The 20,441-nt window shown below is 36.9% G+C and overlaps 2 protein-coding genes across 5 annotated transcripts in view; both read right to left on the bottom strand.

The window, feature by feature from the left end:
* Positions 1 to 2,259, bottom strand: part of LOC102085612 (chloride channel protein C) — an 89,298-nt gene extending 87,039 nt beyond the window's left edge. Inside the window, exon 1 of the mRNA XM_065053490.1 lies at positions 590 to 2,259. The gene's annotated coding sequence lies outside the window, so the exon portion shown is untranslated. The remainder of the gene's footprint in view (positions 1 to 589) is intronic.
* A 249-nt stretch (positions 2,260 to 2,508) lies between these two features.
* The window catches only part of UBE2V2 (ubiquitin conjugating enzyme E2 V2), a 39,363-nt gene continuing 21,430 nt past the window's right edge, over positions 2,509 to 20,441 (bottom strand). For 2 of the 4 annotated variants that reach the window (XM_065050199.1, NM_001282829.1), the window contains 3 exon segments: positions 13,417 to 13,562; positions 10,095 to 10,220; positions 2,509 to 3,378 (listed from right to left, as the gene is read on the bottom strand). In XM_065050199.1, coding sequence (XP_064906271.1) covers positions 3,232 to 3,378; positions 10,095 to 10,220; positions 13,417 to 13,461 — 318 coding nt within the window. In that variant the 5' untranslated portion in view covers positions 13,462 to 13,562 and the 3' untranslated portion in view covers positions 2,509 to 3,231. 4 annotated transcript variants of the gene reach the window in all.

Here is a 20,441-nt window from a genome sequence, read left to right as displayed (position 1 = left end):
AACTGTCATACAATGCACTAACTTTTTCCTTTAGGTATCCCCTATACAACAGCGAACTCTATGCATTTATTTCATAATAGCTGAGGGATTCATTCCTGCCTCTGCCTTGCTGGGTGTCAACTATTCATGAGGCGCTTTCAGGAAGACAAGAGCCATCTGGGCAGGTGGTAGGTGCACACCCTGCAACAACACTTTGTGTACTTTATTATCAATGAGTAAGGCACATCACTGGCAATGCAGGTATTTCCACAGGCTTACTCGTTATACCTTGAGGTTTACAAAGCACGAATCACACCGTCTTCAGGGGTTTTTAATTTACTTCAGAGTAAACTTAGCCCTCCCTCGAACAATCAAAACACAAGAACTTTGGCAATGCTTCAGAGCATGAAGGTAGTTTAAATCTCAGTTAGTGACCACCAAACATAAAACAAATTTTCAAACGCTATTTGAAAAAACATTTAGAACTTTCGCTCTTTGCCCTGCATGCAACTAGCTTAAAATGTTGCTCTACTTTGCAAGATGTATAAATACAGTTTTAAAAAGAAAAAAAAATACACATTTGCTGACAAATAGAAAGTTCAAATCTTACCAAAAGAACAGAAGAAAAATAAAATTCTGGCATCTAGGAGAAACCACAAGAAAATGAAAACAATTACTAAGTAAACACCGATCAAACATAGATACCTGGAAAACAATGTGAGTTTTCTGGAGGAGAGTAAGCAGCAGTACTTCAAAATCTTCTTCAGGTAACAGAAGAGTTTTGAGGAGGCTCTTGACTTTATGCAGTAGTCGAAGACATTTTAAAATTTCATAATTGATTACACTTAGACTTGGTTCCAGCGTGAGCAAAACGGAAACCCAACACATTTAAAATCACTGCAGGAATATTTTTACAGTCATCCTTCATGTTACACACTCTGGTGTCAGAGATCAAGCCAATTCCCTCCACCACTTTTTTCCTGCCGCAAAATATATCTGCTTATAACTGGATACGCCGATTATCACAGATACAAATAGTCAGCATACAGACAAGGAGGAATAACTGCAGCAGGATCAACTTGCACCACATACAACCAAGCAACCAACCAGCTCTTCTTCATGCTTTGTGAATAAGTCAGTCTCTTACATTATGTCACCAACCATGTAACAGTCTGAGTTATTTCTCATTCTCTCAGTAGTTTACGCTGAAATTTTCCCAAAAATTCACATCTCAGAACTGTACGGTTCCATTATTTTAATTGATTAAATATAGATTAGCAGTGTTAGTGTAAGAAAAAAGATTTAATGGCATCAAAATAATTCAAATTAAATCAAGTAAGAAAATGTTGCAATGCACTTCAGCCAAACCATCACAAATTATATGTTATATAAATACAGACACGAGGTAGCTGGCAGCTACAAATCCACCAATTCTGGAAGTGCCCAATTTGTCTAAAATGTGTAAACTTACAAATACCAATTAAACCTTCCATTAGAAAAAAATAAAACCCAAAACACAACACACCACCTAGTTTATTGCTTTTAAAGGTTCATTCTTTACATCAGAAATAGGCAAAGGCATATCAAAGAAAGGTACCTGGCTGTTGATGGCTTTGGATTAAATTCACTTTTTCAAAAGAACCACTAAATAAAATTTTGACTGCAAATAGCTGACTCACTCCCAATGCTACATGTTCTCACCCAAATGAACAACGGCTTGAGTTTTCCAAGAGGGGAGGCGGGGTGGGGAAAGAAGGTATCATTTCCAAAAGGAAAGCATTAACTGCTTTCTTATGAGAAATCAGTAACACAACTAAAACCAGTGTTCCCACCAGACAGAATACATTGAAAAAACAGACCAACAATTGCAGGAGAGGCAGAAAGCATTCTAGCTACGAAGAGACTGGTGTCACAGCATATGATACATGGAATGCAGACAGAAATATGATGATCTGTACCACAGGTGTAATTTTTATTAAAGCTTTCTGAAGTTTCTTTTTTGTGTGTGTTCCAGAAAAGGTAAAAGTAGAGCAGAGAAGAAAAAAAGGCAAGGAACATAAAAGAGGAAAAGATGCAAGATCAATGCATTAACTGCAAAAGCAAGACAAAGGACTGAGAAGTAGGACAGACTTCAGCAATGTGGTCTGAAAACTGCTCAGAGGTCAAGTAAGCAAACTGAAAGTTATGCTCATTTCTCCAAAGAATCTAGAGGGGAAGTGGGAGAGGCAAGGTTTTTTTGGTTTTGTTTCGGCGTTATTTTGGGCGGTTGTTTTGCTTTAAATATATACAGATACACAATGCAAGCTTGTCTAAAGAAGTGGTACTACAGATGGCAGAACTTACTCCCCTGCAACTCCTCCCTGCAACAAACACAACACCTTGACCTCCCAAGTAAACGACACATACAAAAGTGGAAAGAATAAAAGGTGCATGTAAAACCAGCAGCAATATTATGTTTGGCTTTCCACTACTTCTGCAAGTTACTGTACATATATTACATCACTATTATAGAAATGGCACAGCCTCAGACACTTTCCACATTTTATTTACATTTTAAGACTAACTTTAATCTCAATCACATATCCATACATTTCCTTTGTTTCACTAAAACTTAAATGCATGGTTTATTAGAACAAAGACCGTAAACAAATATTTGCCATGTCCGATACATGTAACACACAGGAGCTGCTTAACAGAAATCAATCCCCCCATTTTATAAATACAGGTATCAAAACAATCCTGAACATACTTTGTGACACTACTAGTAGTCGGCACCCACACCCTTGCAAAATTAAACAAGATGAGCAACGGTATTCACTGTACCTGCTACTTTAAAACAAATTTAACTGCAGCTCTTTTACTAAGCAAGATGGATAAAGCATGCCATTTATATTTTGCCTTCTCAAGAGATTATTTTCAGAAACATATATTATTCCACAGCAATCTGACACTTTCTGTCATGCTTTCATCTTGTAAAACCTGAATTCCAATTCTAGGCTATTTCAGGCTTATGCTTAAATGACAGTGCCTCGATAAGAGGAAAAAAAATAATTGTGCTGCCTTTTTCTCCCATAGTGCCTGAAAACATATTGGGCATACATATATTATATATATTCTTACAAATGTCCAGGTCATGTATACCAGCGGAAATTCTTTTAAATGTGTGGGTGTTTGCATTGTGAGATTTAATCAAGACATTAACATGAGTAGAAGGTTGTTGTTTTAAGACAGAAGTTTGAGAATAGGCTAAAATTAATTGTTGTAAGTTTGTCCCTCTGGAGGTTGTGGAAGCTTCATATTTTCTTTGGACATCATTAGACGTCTTAGCTCTTGAAGTACAACTTTAATGCTATAAGAATTTTGCCATTTTGCTAACACTGGTATGCTCCGTGCATCCACCTGAAAAAAGAAGAGAGAGCTCTAAGTTATGACAAAACTCTACATAAATAACTGCTATTGACCTAATTGTTCTACAAAAGGGTCTAAGCATTCCCTGACACTTTCTCTGTGGTAAAATGTCCCTGTGTACATAAAACATTTTAAGGAAAACAACCGCATACTTACAAACAGATACAGATTCTGCAATGAAATCCATGCAGGTGCACCCTTCCATCTGTGCTGAAACTAATATTAGCAAGAAGGAAAGGGGTGGGGGGGAGGAGGAGGAGATAAGTGAACCATTCACCGCAAAACTGGAGCCGTATCTTGTACAATGTATTAATAGTTTCAAATTACACACAAAAAAGAAAACAGTAATCACCTTGGTTATGCCAATATATACACTTGGGTTCTCCTCAGTTCTTTAAAATAACCTGCCACACAAAGAGTCCATAGGATTCCTTTCTAAAGGAAAATTTATTTTGTTTTCCCCTTGCTACAAGTTTTGTTAGTGATTTATTTTACATTGATACTACGTGATGCTTCTGATACATCAGAATCACTGATACATCAAGAATCACTATGTATACTAAGAAATGGCTTGAAATATTGAAATAACTGATTCATGATGTTTGGACATTTCTTAGTTCTTTGCATCCTTCTTACAGTAAGTCATCTTACGGAGCCATGAAGATTACTGTACATCACTTACCAATTTGAATATGAACTGAAAGGAAAGGACATGGGACTTCTCCTATGCGTTTATAAAACCTGTGGGACAATTTACACAATTATATTATAACAGGGAGGCTTCCATAGGTAAGTCAGCAATTGAAAGTCAGGTGGGGAATTGTCCTGGCAGCAGGTAAGTCGTGGCCACCCAGCCCCTGCAAGGAGAAACTTAAGACGACAGAGGGGCCTCCAGCTGTGCAACTGCACATCAGGCCCATGGACAGGAACTGAGCTACTGCACGCTACTGAATTCCATTGGCAGCATAGCACAGGCAGCCCACATGGCAGCACAGTGTCTTATTCCATCTTACCTAGGGCAAACAAAGAAAAAACTACACTGGAGTCAGAAATAAGAATGTTAGCACAGACATTTTATTTGTAGATTGTTTGAAGTGAAGCTGTTTATTTTCAGAACGCTAGACGAGACTAAATCTTTTTGCAGGAGGAAACTGAGGCCAAGGTTTAACAACCTGCTGGCTTGGGCAGCAATACAACTATAGCCCAAGATATTTCTGCTCTCTCCCACTAGGAACTTGCTCCTTTATCAGTACTACTATCATGTATCAGCTCAGGTGAACCACAGAATGTATGTGGAGCTGCTTTCTGATCTGAACCCACTCAGTTTTAAAAAACACTTTGGAAAGAAGTCTCTAAGCAGGATCCTTGATCCAATTCACAGCTCATCACTATAAGCATTTCTCTTAAAACAAATAATGTTCTCAGAGTCAGGAACCCCTTAAAATCAGCAGAGCTGACAAAGACAGGGTATCATCAAACCACAATATAAAAGGCAGTCAGATTACTTAATAATTATTGCAAAGATTAATAAATTAGGAAGACAAAGAGCATCAAAATGAAAGCTCCATTATGGGTATTTAAAACTGATATGATCTTGCTGCGTGAGTGTATGAGCTAATACACAAAGGTTTTGAAAGTAACACTGGTCAGACTATCACTGTAATTCCTGGACTACTATTACTACTTTTTTAAAAGAGTATTTGGTTTAATGTGCTAGATAAAAAGCAATAGCAGAGCAGAATAATCTTTACAATTGGAAAATAGGTTCCCTTAAAAAGCAGACTATTAGATAAAACCACCAGTGAGTAAAAGGGAAATTCTGATAAGAGATGACTCCTGTTATCAGTTAGCAGGTTAAGTAAGGCATCACTTAGCCTGAATCTTTGTTCTGAGGTACCAAGCTCTTACAGATCTCTTCCTCTCCAATCCTTCCAGATAAGATTAAAAAAGGACACTCCAGAGTTTCTATGCAATGAGCTGGACCCAGCAAACTAGTAACAACATTAATTAATTTCCAAGTTAGAATAAAGTTAGAAGAGTAAATACCACGCTACTCAAAATTGTTCTCTATAAAGAAAATGCCACAAGAAATGCATGAGAACACTGTTTTTACTCATAGGGTCCTACAGAAAGAAAATAAAAAATCATGGTGGTAAAGTATCATAGTAACAGAAGAAACAAGGGCTCAGATCTTGTATTCACTTAGCATATAGCTGCAGATGTTTAAGAGCTTATTTCCACAACTCACGTAGACACACCTACTAACATTTGTTAATACCTCTCTGCAGCTAACCTGACATCCTCTTCAATTTAGCAAAATGGAACAAAACGTGAGAGTACTCCCTGAATGCTTTGGTTTAAGTCCTTCGGCAGGCCAGTAGTTTAAAAAGTTTCCATGTTAGTCTGAATCACAATACTAAACTATCTGAGGAGAGATCACATTATGTGTCACTGATCTGTCAAAAAGAAAGAAAAAAATACAATCTCCCTGAGAAAAATAGGGGGGAAAGAAACCACAGTGAACAACTATCAAGGACTAGGTAATGGTTGCAAAAGAAGATTCCCAGCCACAGAAGATGTGCCCTTGAGGGTGGAAGCCCATATGATAAAAAAAAAAGTTTAAGAAGATCACTGGTAAACCAACATGGATAAGAAGAAAAAGGTAGGTTTAGATTATGATAGGTTATAGAAAGAAAACTAATATCATTATCTGTTCAGATAAAGACTGGGTTGGCAAAAAACATCTGAAAAGGAAGTTGCTCTTGGAGTCCCCACATGAATGTCTATCTTCAGCCTGGAAATTCTGCTTTCAGACTGTCTTCCCTCACCTCACTTCTGAACTTCGCCTTTACCGGCTCCCTCAGGTCTGGAGATCTGCCTCAACAACAGCACATAGCAATCAGTCACCAGTGCTGTCCAAATAATGCAATTCTACATACACTGGCTGTACTGCAATATGAGACCTCATTACTTCAAAGTAAGATCCTCCAGCTTTTCTTTTTTAGCTGGGAAATTGTAACAACAAACTCACAGACTGTAAACTCTGCTTTAACAATGTGATGAATGTTCTCTGAGTAACGACTGCTGGAACAGGACATTCCCATTGCTGTTTATCTCAAGTCTCTTTTCTGTAAGTTACCAACTTTTTTCATGACATCTTGCAGCAGTAAAGATTTTGGCTCAGCTTCTGTTTTCTGTGTCGCAGAATTTATTTCCAAGTTAGTAAACAATAAATTCCCTTTATGAAGAGCGATGATAAGATATTTGGAAGAATGACACAAACTATGTTCGAATCACACAAAAACATTAGTTAATATTCAAGTACACATCCTGGGACACAGAGGGAAAAATTTCAAGGTCACTTAAAGGCTAATAAAGCTGGAAACTGCAATCTGAAGTCTATTTTATCCCAGGGGTACACCATCATAAATCCTTAAAGAATAGCAATAAAAACAATAAGTATCATGCATTTTTCCCTCTAAACAATTGAAATGAAAACAAATAATTTTATACAGTGTTGCAAAGTATTCAGTGTTTATAATGTTCCGAATATCTTAACTTCAAGAAGTAGCAAACTGCTGCTTCTACAACAAACATACTTCAAGAAATAACCAGACAACAGTTTACAGGTTTATAGCTAAATCCAAAGTGAGTTTAAATGAAACAAATCTTTCCAGCTCTAAATGGTATCTAAATGAAGATAAGTGATTGCAAATCCTGCAAGACAGATTGCTGAAGAGAACTCTCACAGATTCAAAAATCAGACATTCTCAAAAGTCCATGGGAAAATAAATAGCACGTCAGAATGCAACCTGCGTTGTATCAATACAGGATACACAAGTCTCCAAGAGAGAAGACCCCACAGCATTAAGAGTGGTAATTTAAATACAGTTTTACAGCAGTGATGCCATTAACACATAAAGGCATTGTGTCCAGCCCTATATAAGTATTTGGACTAGCTTTTCTGAATTTAGTACCCAATTATGTGTACAAATGCAGTAGGTCCATAGGCAAACTGAAAAACAAAACACCACAAAAACTGAATTGCGGATAAGAAAAGGAAGACAATTTAAAAGGGTGACTTAAGCACCTAAGTTTAGTCTTGGGAGATAAAATACACCTGAAGTAGCTCTCTCCTTTCCCACACTAAATTTAGCAAATAGCGATCTCCGGGATCCCTGAAGAGATGCTGCTGATGGAAAAGTTACTTACAAGCAAAACTCCTCTCTCCAAATAATCAAACAAAAAGTCAATAAACTTGTAACTGTCAGTATCGATAAATTCCTTACACACATGCATTTTTCACATAACATGTAAAGGGACTTGTAAGTCAAGAAGGCTGAGAACTGCTGCCAACAAGGCAATTATGAGGTTGGTTTCCTTAAAGCCCCAGTAATTCTGGCACATACCCATCTCCTCCCTCCACCCGTAACATTCCAACTCACCAGCAATGACCAGCCTCTAAACTCACACTGGGGGCCCTATTTTCCTCGGGTGTTAACTGGCACACATCTCCTGTGAAGTGTGCTGTAGCAACATTATAAATGTTTTGTTGTAGTATGGTCATACTGCTACACCGTACAATTTCAGTTGCCCTTTATGTCAGGTCTCTTTACCTCAAGTCACCAACTTTTTCATGAAATGTATAAGCGATGTGATCAAAAGCTGAACACATGTCAAAAAACAGGTTGCATGCAGAAGCATGGATAGTAGAGCTTGTCTGAAGATGAAACTTTGTCATTCACTCAAAGAATGTAGCAAACCACTTACGATCTATTAAATGAAAGACAATCACAAAGTGGGAGAACAGCTTGAAAGAAACAAGAAGGAACTAAAACAGGGAGAAGCAATGTGAATTTTTCCAAGATGTCGAATGTACCCCCAGTTTATCTGACAGATTCCAGTGAGCACAATGGCAAAATAAGCTAAAATGCAACATACTGGGCAACCTTAAAAATTACATAATAAATGCATTTTAAATTCATTAGTTATGAAAACTGTTTTTATTAAAAGTACTGTCTAGTCCTATTGGAAACCATTAGAAAAAAATGAGCTATGCATTTGGATAGCAAATGCTTCATAAGATATACTACTTTATAGAACTCTTGAGGAAAAATTAAATGAAGGTTTTATATAAGCTTATAAAACTATTAAAATCAAGTTTTCCTGTAGCAATGACTGGATTAAGAGTGCTTTTAAAACAACCATGAGGATCTCCTGTCATGGTATTCACCCTGCTCCTCAGCAAACTGAAGGAGCATAGACTTCTCCAAACAAAGCTCAAGCCAAGTGGCTCTGTAACGATGAGCCTTCAGGCTCTGCAGTCTGAAGTTCTGCTTCTGGAAACCACCAGCTACACACTCAGGCATGCACAGATGAAGCAATGAGAGCATACTTGTTGACGGAGTCAGAATAAAACACATTACTAGGGAGATGTATGAAAATAGTATTATAAACATACCAAAAGCTCTGCTGCATTCCAGATTGGCAGCTTTTTCTAGTTACAACCTCTTAATAAACGCATATACTTAGGCGACAAGTCACAGTTGTGATGGAGGGCAACAGCTGGTTTGTAGATAGTAATTTATAGTAAAGATGTTCAGGTAGAGTAAAATTGTTGGCTATGCAAGGAGTAGTTTCAAATAAATTTTACATTATTTCCAAAGTGTTAGTGCACTAGTTTTAGATGACCAACCAGTACATTACCCTAACACACAGCTCAGACAAACCCTTGAGAACCTCTCCCTCCGCTATGGTCACTGAGATACTTAAGCTTCACATTGCAATACAGCTAATTACACAAACACAAGTCCATCTTTCTTTTAAATCTTGCAAATTATTTAAATCCCAAAGATGCTCTCTGACTCACCTTTAAATATTACCTTAACCCAACTACTTTGCATTCAGTAAAGACAAACATACACGCAGAGAAGTGTGATATATTATTGTATCTCCTGCTGATATGCACATACACCAACACGAACACAAGAGAGCTCACACCTCTTTCCACTGAGCAATGGAGTACCTCAGGCCTACTCACAGGACTAAAGTACCTAGTAAGGAATGGAGTAACAATCTGGCTTAGGCTGCTGCCATTGCTCATGGGTGTAAACTCACCACACCGTGGGTAAGGGATCAGTGAAAGTACCTTATTTCAAACTGGTCTTTAAAATCAAAGCTCAGAATCACCTTGGATTTGAATAAACCCAGTATAAAGAAAATAAGAGTTTAAATACATCGGTTCATTACAGATGAGTTACTATAATACATCAAGAGTGAGACTCATTGGGAATAACTTTAATTTTTAGTTAATGGAAACATCAGATAAAGTTTGCAATACTGCTACAATATGTATTTAATGTCCTTTTATAAGAGTATTACAAGGGAAATGGCTACACGCAGCTTAAACATTTATTTTTTTTTCTGTTCAAAACTAAAATCTTCAGTTTCATTTAAAAGAAGCAACTGTTTCAATTCTATAAATAATGCTCATCTCATTGATAAGCCACTAAGAACCACCAGCATATTATAAATAGCTAAAGATTTGAAGTAGTAGGAAACCAAAATTTGATTTAAACCAAGTACTTATATTGTAAAATTTAAATATGAAAGCTCTGTCCAACATGCATTTTCCTCACCTGTGTTGTTCACAGAAATAATTTATAGTACAGATTAACAACATGGTTGATCTTACCATTTCAACTTACCATTCCATTGGAATTATTTATTCCATTCATATTAATTTTAGTTACAAATCTAACTGTAGGAGGTGCTTCTGGATATTTAGGTCCACACTCTACTTTCAGACTGTATATTCTGTTTTCATAGTTTGTCTAGAAAGCAAAAAGACAGACTAATGCATCTTACTGAAAGCTGAATATTAATAAATTTTAAAAAGGCAAAGGCAAGAGGAATAAAGATTAAGGAACGTGAAATAATTATAGATCGTAAATACTATGTATCAACTTCACGGGCTTGGTTTACTGATTGATATTCTGCTGTTTCTGTTATATTGATTACTTGATTAATATGTATAAATTACACTACTTATTGACTACACCATACAAAAGCTTTAATAGAATAAAATTTTATTAAAAAAAAAATCATGCTTACTCTTATCCTCCCTACCCACCTGCATTCCCAAAACAACTTTGGCACAGTAGGGGGCTGAAAGATAATCAATAATCTTTACAAAAATTACCGCTTTTCCCTGTAAAAAAAAAAAAAATCTAACATTGCAAAAAAAAAAAAATGGAAATACAGAAAGACGAAGACACCAATAACTCAACAATTAAGACACAATCAAGAACAAGATGCAAATAGTACTTGCAAAAAACATATTCTAGAAGTAATTAACACTCTAGAAGATATCTAAGCCTTCCATAGCTGAGGATTGCGTGGCTTACTATAGGATTTGCTAACTTTGAATGGTAAACTGACAGCTAGTTTGTAGAAGATGTCACTCCAAATTGACCATGGCACAGATCATTCTAAGTGCAAATATATTTTGAGAAAGTCCAATTAGAAATCCATCTCTTCTTTTTTGTTTGTTTCATCTTATCAAGTAGGCCATGCACAATAAAAAGTATCGGTGGCTTTGCTGGTTACTGATGCACACGCCTCTGGTCCAAAAGGAAGATAAACCCGGTTTCTACACTTGTCTTTCCACTGGCACAACAGACACACCTAATATGAACCAAAAGTAGTAACGCACCTCTGAACTTTCCAGAAGTACCGTCTTTAACCTGTTCTGCAACAACCAGCTGTCATTTCCTCCAAGCATCAACCACACAGTCAAGTTATCAAATGACAGTCCACTCTGTGACCAGTTAAAAGGCAGAGTGGAAACTCAACTACTGAAGCACCCTAATCCTCCACTTTCAAGAAGCCACAAAAACTTAAAAGCAAGTGAGTCAGAAAGAAACAAGGCATAGCAGGACATCTTTTTTTAGGAAAAAAAAATCTATTATTTTTTCCCATTAAAAGCTGAGGGCCCAATAAAAGTAAACTTGTCTTGCTACAGACAGCAAGAAAACACAGTAACAAAAATTCTCATTATTCACTCAGACAAAACAATTTACTTCCCCAGAGAGGGATGCTGTCAGTTATACTGGAAACAGGCCAAAAGGTGTATACACTGCTCCCAACTCTGAAAAATCCTAAGAACAGCACCCTTTCTCCTTCTCTCATTCCTCTCTAGGTGGATTCTCAATTTTATTCAGTTTTTCCAAGTCACTGTTTTGCTGCAAGCCAAGTATCCCTAGCCAGCTCCCCAAAAAAGCCTAAAACCACTTCTTTGTTGTTTTTTTTTGGGGGGGAAGGGGTGGTGGTCAGAAAAATGCTTCCCTTAATTAAAAAAAAACACAACCAACCAACCTTCCCCTCCTACCTCCAGGCTAGTTCACTTTTCAAATGAAGCAAGAAAAAAAACAACCTGATAAGCAATTTTTGCACAGCTCTAGAGAAGCCACATATGTGAAGAACCTGATGCTGTGGAGAGTATTATCAACTTTCTCAGTGTTCTGCCTAACTGCCCACATCACTCAATTCCACAAGGACCCATCTTCTACAAACCCCAACACTAGATATGCAATTCTCAAGGTGCCACCACTGGCTTGGGAGCTGGTGGCTTTCACTTTCTACAATCACCACGTACTCCAAGCCATTCTATCAGGAAGACAGCATGTCCATGAAATGGCCCAAAAATATTACTTGTGTGCACCCTTTCATAAAGAAAATGACAGCAATATATATTGACCAGAATTAGAAGTGCATCCCATGTTGTTGTTGTTTTTTTTTTAACAAGCATGGGCTCGTACATAATAATCACTCCCTTCAAACACATGTTAGGAGTCTACCTTAGGTCAAACCAGAAAACAGTCACAGGTAGTTCTGGAGGCTGTTTGGAGAGTCAGGGAGACATTTCAGTCAGCAAGTTCCTTTCAAAACCCGTAAGACTACAAACTTCTTTACAAGGTATTCAAACACTGTGATTCCACAGAAACTAGTACTGGAAGCATATCATCATTATACTTCTATTTTAAATTGGTTCTCTCTCAAATGCACCCAAATCTTAGGAGCTCAGCACAATTATACAGATGTTCAAATCAGTCTGCTGCAAGATGCAACTAACTCTGACTTCCAAAAGGAGCTTGAATTACACTTAATCTAACTCTGGAAAGCATTCATCACCACTGAGGCCAAGTTCTGATGTCAGCTCTTGTCTTGGATAGTTCTTCCAATAACCCCTGCGGCGCTGAACACCACACAAAATAGTAACCTCATGTTAGCAGTGAAAGACATATGCTAACTTAGAGCTACTGGAAGTATACCATTTAAAGCTCTCATTTACTCAGTGATTTTTTGTATCATACTGTAACTCATGAGCAAGTATGCACAAAAGATGTATCCATTCATATCTGATGAGGCTGATACTCAGGATAAGAGAAGATTCCTTCTCTTGCAGGTTTTATCAGCCTAGATGACATTATACAGAACTTAAAAGCTCAGAAGGATTTCAACTTTGTGTATATATTTTATCTTACTAGAGGTACTTAAAAACTGCTTGGTCTTTAGGCATGATTCAACTGAAATGGATAAACTGATATACTGTAAGACTATTTTATAAAACTTGTGAAAGTCAAAAACATATTGCCAGTTTACTACAGAATGGAAATTACAAGGCACATATCACAAACTGTGGAAAGACAGTTATCCTGTTTACTATCACTATACATTTATGTGCAGGAATAGTAGGAATATATTCAGCCTGTATTTCCAAGTCAGTAATAAGTCTCAAATCACAACTCGTTTATACAGACAGCTGCAGAAACATGTATTAGGGGAGACTACACTGAAAACACTTACTAACATGTCAGGAAGTGATAAATTCTAACATGAATATAAAGTGTTTCTACAACTTCATACATTGAATTTTAACTACTTCCTTTACACTGTAGCAAAGTAACATGTTTAGCATTTTGTATTCCCTACAAACTTAAGAAAAACATTTCAATTAATCACACTTACCCTTGGTGGCCCAATAATCATTCCTGTCCATCTGGTGAGTGTCATATCTTCATCATCTTCAAGGCCCCAGCTTACTGTACCATCACCTACTCCCTTTTGCCCCTCTTCAAGTTCTTCCAACAAGCGAAAATTACGAGGTACTTTAACTAGAGAAAAGTGAAGAATGTCATTAATACTGTTCACATTTAAGGAAAAGGTAAACAATTTCATTGCTTTTACGTGTTATGCACTAGGAACTGCTGAATATATTTTCAAAGCCAAACAAATATTTCCTGGGTGAATTTCTTTAGCACTCCAATTGTTTTGAAGCTTGTTACTACCAAGTGATAGCAATACAAACTATAAAAGAGAAAATAAGAGAGGTCTCTTTAGTTTGAGATGGCTTGATTCAGATGCTCTTTCCCAAGCAGAGTACTGTTTAGAGCCAGTGTATTTCCAAATTAATTTACTGTCTGTCAAGTTCCAGTCAACTAGAATCCACATTAAAATTGATATGGCAAATTCCCCCCAAAAATAATTAAGGAATGCAACATTTAACACAAACATCTTAACTGTAAACTGTAAGAGAAAGATGGAAACATTTTCATCTGATTTAAAGAAAAGCCAAAGTTTAGTATCTGAAAACAAATTTAAAAAATCAATACTTTTTAGTGGAGTGATTTTTCTTCCCACTTAACAGAAAAAAAGCAGCAGCACAGAAACACAATTAAGTTGTTAGAGATAATGACATATTCACAACAGAATACGGAGATGTACTGCCTCTAAAGAGAGCCAATATTCACTTACAGAACTATAATTACTGAATTTTTATTATTATACATGAAAACAGACAGATACAGATAGGTATTAAAGTGGATGCTTAATTGCTTTACATCACAGAAGCTAAAATGGTATTTCAGCACCGATGAAGGGAACAAAGCTGATCAGCACTTGTGTATGCAATCACGGTATGCTTTTATTTTCAAATAAAATATGCACAATGATGTAGTAGCAATATTACAAGTTCAATTTTCTTACAGCTGCTTATAGTTATATTTTTTCTTACAGCTACCTACAGCTATAGTGTTTTCTATGATTTTTACTAGAGATCTTTTCTCATACTGAAAGAATCCAAGTACTCTATAAAACTAAAACTCAAAGACTAGGTACATACAAAGTTGTTAGCAAGGAATACCTGCTACGCAAGTTTGAAAAAGACGGAAGCCGAAGAGCATTGTTTTTCATATCAGTTATTTAGTCACTGTGATTTCAGGTTGTACATTACCCTAGTCTGTATTCCAATAGGTCTCTATGCGAAAAATAAAGACCAATAGTATACAACATGATTATTCATTCAATTCATAGGCATACAGACCAGCATAGATAAACATACCCTTCAGAAACTATTCAAATAGCTTATCTTGTGTGACTGTGGTTTCTCTTAAACTGTGCTTAAAACAAGTTTTGGGGCTTTTATAAATAACACAGACTAAGGAAATGCTCCTAAAAATTGCAGAAGACTGCCTCAGAGTTCTTCAAATTCCCCAGGAAAAGCACTAAGAGCATAGTATCAGGACAGGGCCAGGAAATCAAATCACTCATGTATGGCCTCACCTTCCTTCCCGCTTTTGTACTGCCCCTCATCTGAGCCCATAATGAGCTATTTCATCTTGTTAACTGAGCAGAAAACTATACATTTTGGTTAGTCGCCTGACAGCTTAACAAACCACTCCAGCTCACAGAGAGATCTGAGGAGTACTAGCATGAAAGTGCAGTCATGATAGCAAAAACTCAAATAGCCTCAATGTAAAAATACATTTTAATGGAGTTAAACTACTCTGGAAGCTTATTTTCACAGATAAGAGTTCGCATATGATTACCTGAAAATACTAGCACCATACATCAAGGAGCAGATAATTACTCAATACTTAAGCATAGATCCTTTCAAAAAGCTTCACTGGAATTCATTTCACCATTCTTTTGGTCCCATCCTGACTAGTTATTAACATTAGACCTGTACATGCACATATCTAATTCAGAGTAGGGATGAAAACTGTCAATTGCGTTTCTATGACATTAAAGAGCACAAGGTTTTAATTTTGCTCCAGATTCATATGTGCTCTGGAATGGAGTCTGCCAGTAAAAGGCAATGTTAATCTTGAAAACAAAAAAAACAAATAAAAATTTAAACCAGCAGGATAAACTTTAGCACCCAATCAGTCTCCTAGTCTCCTCCAGCAGCTTTGATCCATTATTTCTCAGAATTCTTGCAGAACTTCTGATTTACAATTTACCTCTTCAAAAATCACATGAAAGATGGTAGAAAACAGTGTTTACGTTTATTTCTGATGACCTGCCATCACCATTTGGCACAGCTGAGATGACCCAGCTGGTTATTGCCAGGAGAAGAGGTTCCACATGTTCTCCCAAGACTCTTGCTATTGTACTAACCAGGCTCCTCTATTCTATGAGCTAAACTGGCACACCAGTTCAGCAAAAAGCTGTTTTTCCTTTAGGCAAAAATCAAATCCAACCAGCTAATCAACAGAATTGACTCAGGAAGAAAGATCAACAAAATGCCAGAGCTGATTGTTGTGTCTTTCAGTGCCTTTGCAAAACCATGGGTGTGGGGATGAGGGAGTTTTTTGTGGCAAAAAGCCATTGGGCTGGCTCAGTTGTATCATAAAATTGTGCTCGACATGCAAAACTGTAGAAGATGACAACTACTAGAAAATAACAACCCTTTATGACTGACTGTCTTGTGTTCCTCACATTTTTTCCACTAAGTTTTCTGTGCTCACCAGCTCCCTGAACTGCCCAAGGGAAGCAGGGATGGATGTGGGAAAGCTCCAGAAAATCGCCAGTAAATAATTTAGATCTGCTCTGAAAAGAGACAAAAACATTTGACAGCAGGTTTCAGGCTCCTCACACTAACATTCCTACCAGTGCAAGAACTAAGTCAGAAAAAGACTGTTCTGGGGTTAAAAATAAGAGTCAAAACACCTTAATGTTTTAAAAAAAAAAAAAATCCACCTTACCAAGATCCCAATCCATTTAAAAACCCCCAGGAGGAAAAAAAAAAAAAAACAAACACAACAACACCACCACCAAAAAACTAATTCTCAACTAAAACTGGCCCAAATACATGTTCAAACAGGTTCCCTTTCAGAAAGTTACACAGTCCTACAAACATTTGTGTCAAGGTCACCAGAAATTATTGTATGAATTAAGATAAAACCACTATTTCACTATTTTTTAAAAGCACTTCAATATTCAAGGTGTTAGTTCACTTCCCCAAACATTTTCTATTTCTTTATTTATGAGTTCATAGGTAATGCTCAAGATCTTTCTTTTTATGCAATTCTACATTTAAGACTTGGACAACAACCTCTCCCATCCTATTTCCAAAGAGATGCTCTGATTTGTCAATTGACATCAGAGGGGCAGAGCAGCAAGCTGTGCACATCTTGATTATTAATGTCTGCTAGAGCTTTTTGCAACAAAGGATTACCAGGTCACTCTTTCCTAGCACATGTGTTTAAAGTTTTATTCTCAATACTTCAAATTTCAAGTGGAATCACTACTGAATGTTTTAGTAGAAAACCATTGTTGATAGATTTCTGACAAATGACACAGAATCCATTAAAATAAAATAACACAATGGATAAAAAAAAAACCCTTCATAATTACAGTCTTAGAAACTAACAGTAAAATGAACTGGAATTAAATGCTAATGCTGTCCTGAGCGTCCACTCAGGCACTTGCACACACTATTGCACTCTACATGTTTGCTTTGGCCATACTATAACCTTCACATAATACAAGTCTACCTGGCTTGAAGAACAAAAGACACGTTACACAAGATTGCACCTTCTCTCCAGTAAAACAACTTCACAAACTTTTATCCAGAAGATCAAGTAATGATGGTCTGGATGTTTTGGAAATTAAGTTTGTTCCCAATAGTGAGAAGAAGAATAATTTTTTTACTCTGTATTTTATGTATTCCAGAGGGCACAATCTAAATTGTATGTTAATGGTGCACATACATCTTGGAGTTTTGTCTCTAATCCAGCCAATATAACTCATCAAGTACTTGCTAAAAACTTCGAAATATTCCTTGCAGGAATCTGAATAAGAATCAGTATTTTATTTACAGAATTTTGACAATGAAACAACATCCTTCTGAACTAGTTTGCAGCTCATCAGCAAGAGGAAATTACAGAAACCACTCCCATGCTTCAGCTGAATACCAGACCTCAGGTGTGCCTTCCTGAACAAGCAGTAGCAACTGAAGGGAGAAATGTCTCCAGCCTTTCAACACCGTGGGCTTGCCAAACATTGCTCTCCCCAATTCCACTTGCTGATGGGACCACTAACTGGCATCAGGCAAGTGTAGACAGGTGGGGTTTTTCTACTCCCTAACAATCATCCCTCAGCTAAAACCTCTCGCCTCGAAGTGAAGGGGATTAAAGCAGTCATGAGATTGTTATGACTGGCAGAGCTGTAGGAGCAGTAAACAATGGCTGTGGTACAGCACTGCACCCAGCACAACTCTCTGGTATGATGGACTAAGACTCTCAAGGTGAACATACAGCTAGGTTCATCAAGGCTAAAAAGCAAAACAAAAAAAAACTTCTCCTCAATCTCTTTTCAGATTTTCTGCAAAGATTACCTCACTATGGATTTTATTGATAAATACCTCCTGACCCCCCCAAACTCTGCATGGGAACTGTCAAACACTATTTACCAAGTTTGCAAAGAGTGTAAGTAACTGTATTTCACTTAAAAAAAAAAAAAAAGAAAAAAAAACACAACAAGAAACACTCATGCTTACAGGCACCAATAGTTTTTAATTTAGAAGTTTAATCATGAAATGGTACTACATAAACTGGAACCCATCAGAAATCTGTGAAATTAACAATTATTTTAATTGCAACAATGAGAAAGGAATAAAAGCAGAATCAGTAAATAAAGACTTAAATTAAGCAGAAAGGTTTGCTTTCATACATATGGAGTTACTTCTGACATCACATTCTCAACCACCAAATTAATAGAAGCAAGAAGTGCACTATCCCAGAGGACAAGTTAAAAAAGAAGTTAGAGCTATGCCTTTATCCAGAATCTGCACAACCCAAAAAAACATAGGGGCGGAGACGGGGACGGGGGGATGGGAAGAATCTTCAATATCCTTTAGTAAGACCAACAGTTTTTACTGGATCAATAAAGGGGAATTAGCTGGAGGAACCTGCTCTTGCTAAGTATGTTAAGACAGTTCCACAGCTGGTAGTGCCAGATCACCCACTAGTACAGAGATTTAATCAGCATCAAGACAGAACACATAATTGCACTTAGGTCAAATCTGACAGAACACACTGGCTACACTAAACCACATTTTTAAACAATTCACACAGACACACTCCTGCAAATACAGTTGGGAGTCCAAGCTCCCTGCATGTCAAATGATTCTTTGCCATGTAACAAGACATGAGTGGGATAATCTGCACTCTGCTCTTCTCCCTGCTGCCATAACCCTAATTTTTCGTAGACTGGCTCAGAGCTTCAAGTGTGAGATTCTGTTATACGCAAAACTATTTTTATAATATTTGTCTATTACAATATTCACACCAACATTCAGTTTCTCTTAAAATCTTCCTTAGCTCTTGGCTTAAATCACTCCTCAAAGTTACATCCATACCAGGAACCTTTTACCGTAATTATACCAGCGCACCGCATGCTGCCCACACACTCCTCAACACAGCTATAAAAACAAATCTTAATATGGACTCAAGAACAAGTTATATCAGTAAATTATACATTAAAACAGCTAGGATATTGTCAGGGATGCTATTCTTCCTGATTGAGATAGCTATGTCAGGAAAAGTCTGCAGTATAAACACTTCTGAATGTATGAATTTTGAATCTTTTGCCCATGGACTTCCAGCAAAGAGAAACAAAAAAAACTGTGTATAGCTTGGTGATGAAAACTCTCAAACCCCATTTAACAGCTTCAGGCTGGCAGAAAAATAAGTATTTTTTAATGACAAGGAAGCAGGGAGGGATGTCAGCCTTGCAAGCTCTAAGCCATAATACAATTTCTCCTGAGGCAGGAAGAGAAACACAGAAAATATCTCTATTCCATAGAGAAACATAGAAAATATCAAGTTCCTTTCAGCCTGAACAATTCAGAAGTCATCTTGCTCTGGACAAAATAGAGGAAGAAGCTAAAATACTGTACTAACAACAACAATGTACCACACACCCACAAAAAGAACATAAACTAGCCAAGGCTCTGAAATGGGCAATACACAGAAAAAGAAGGGGAAACAGGGCTAGCATTAAGTGAAATGCTAACATATTTTGTTCTGGCTGCAGAATATATTCCTGTGGAATTAAATTTTTGGAGGACAGACAAAAAAACAAAACACTTTTTAAAATGTCATCTATACTTTAGTTTGCCAGTTACCCTGCTCACATCACATATTCTTTTGCCTGGTAAAATATTAATAATCTGTGAATTCACACACAAAAAATGGCTGACTTACTATCTGAGGTTGACCACAGTAACCTGGCTCTAAAACCAAAAGTATTTCTAGTAGCTTACCTATTAACAAGGTTGGAGATGGGAGTTTTGTCTCCAAAAGAACTATTACCACCATTAGTAGCAGAGGGCAGCAATTCAACAGTAAACTTTTTGTTTGTTTGAAATCAAGAACGTTACTAAACACATAGTAAAAGTACTGTTTCTACTATTGAAGAAAACAACATGGTTTTTGTTCAAGGCAAATAGCCATTTTCAGTGAAAAACAAGACATTTTTTTCCAGTAACTGCAAAAGCATCCAGTTGCTGCTGTGGAACTCAATCTGTGAATCAACCCAACCATGCGCTACTGAATGTACAGTCAGCCTGCACTGAGAAAACTGTACCTTCATTAAATGGGTTTGATACATCTGGATATTTCTGTTAATTGAAGCTTCTGCTTTCTTAGAATTGTGGGTGCTTTCCAATCAAGTTTTGATAAACTTCAGAAAAACTCAAATTCAGAATT

Source organism: Columba livia, chromosome 2, assembly GCF_036013475.1.
Source record: "Columba livia isolate bColLiv1 breed racing homer chromosome 2, bColLiv1.pat.W.v2, whole genome shotgun sequence".
In the NCBI taxonomy this organism is placed as follows: Eukaryota; Metazoa; Chordata; class Aves; order Columbiformes; family Columbidae; genus Columba; species Columba livia.
Note: the sequence above shows the minus strand (reverse complement) of the source record. Positions and strands in the feature narration are given on the sequence as shown.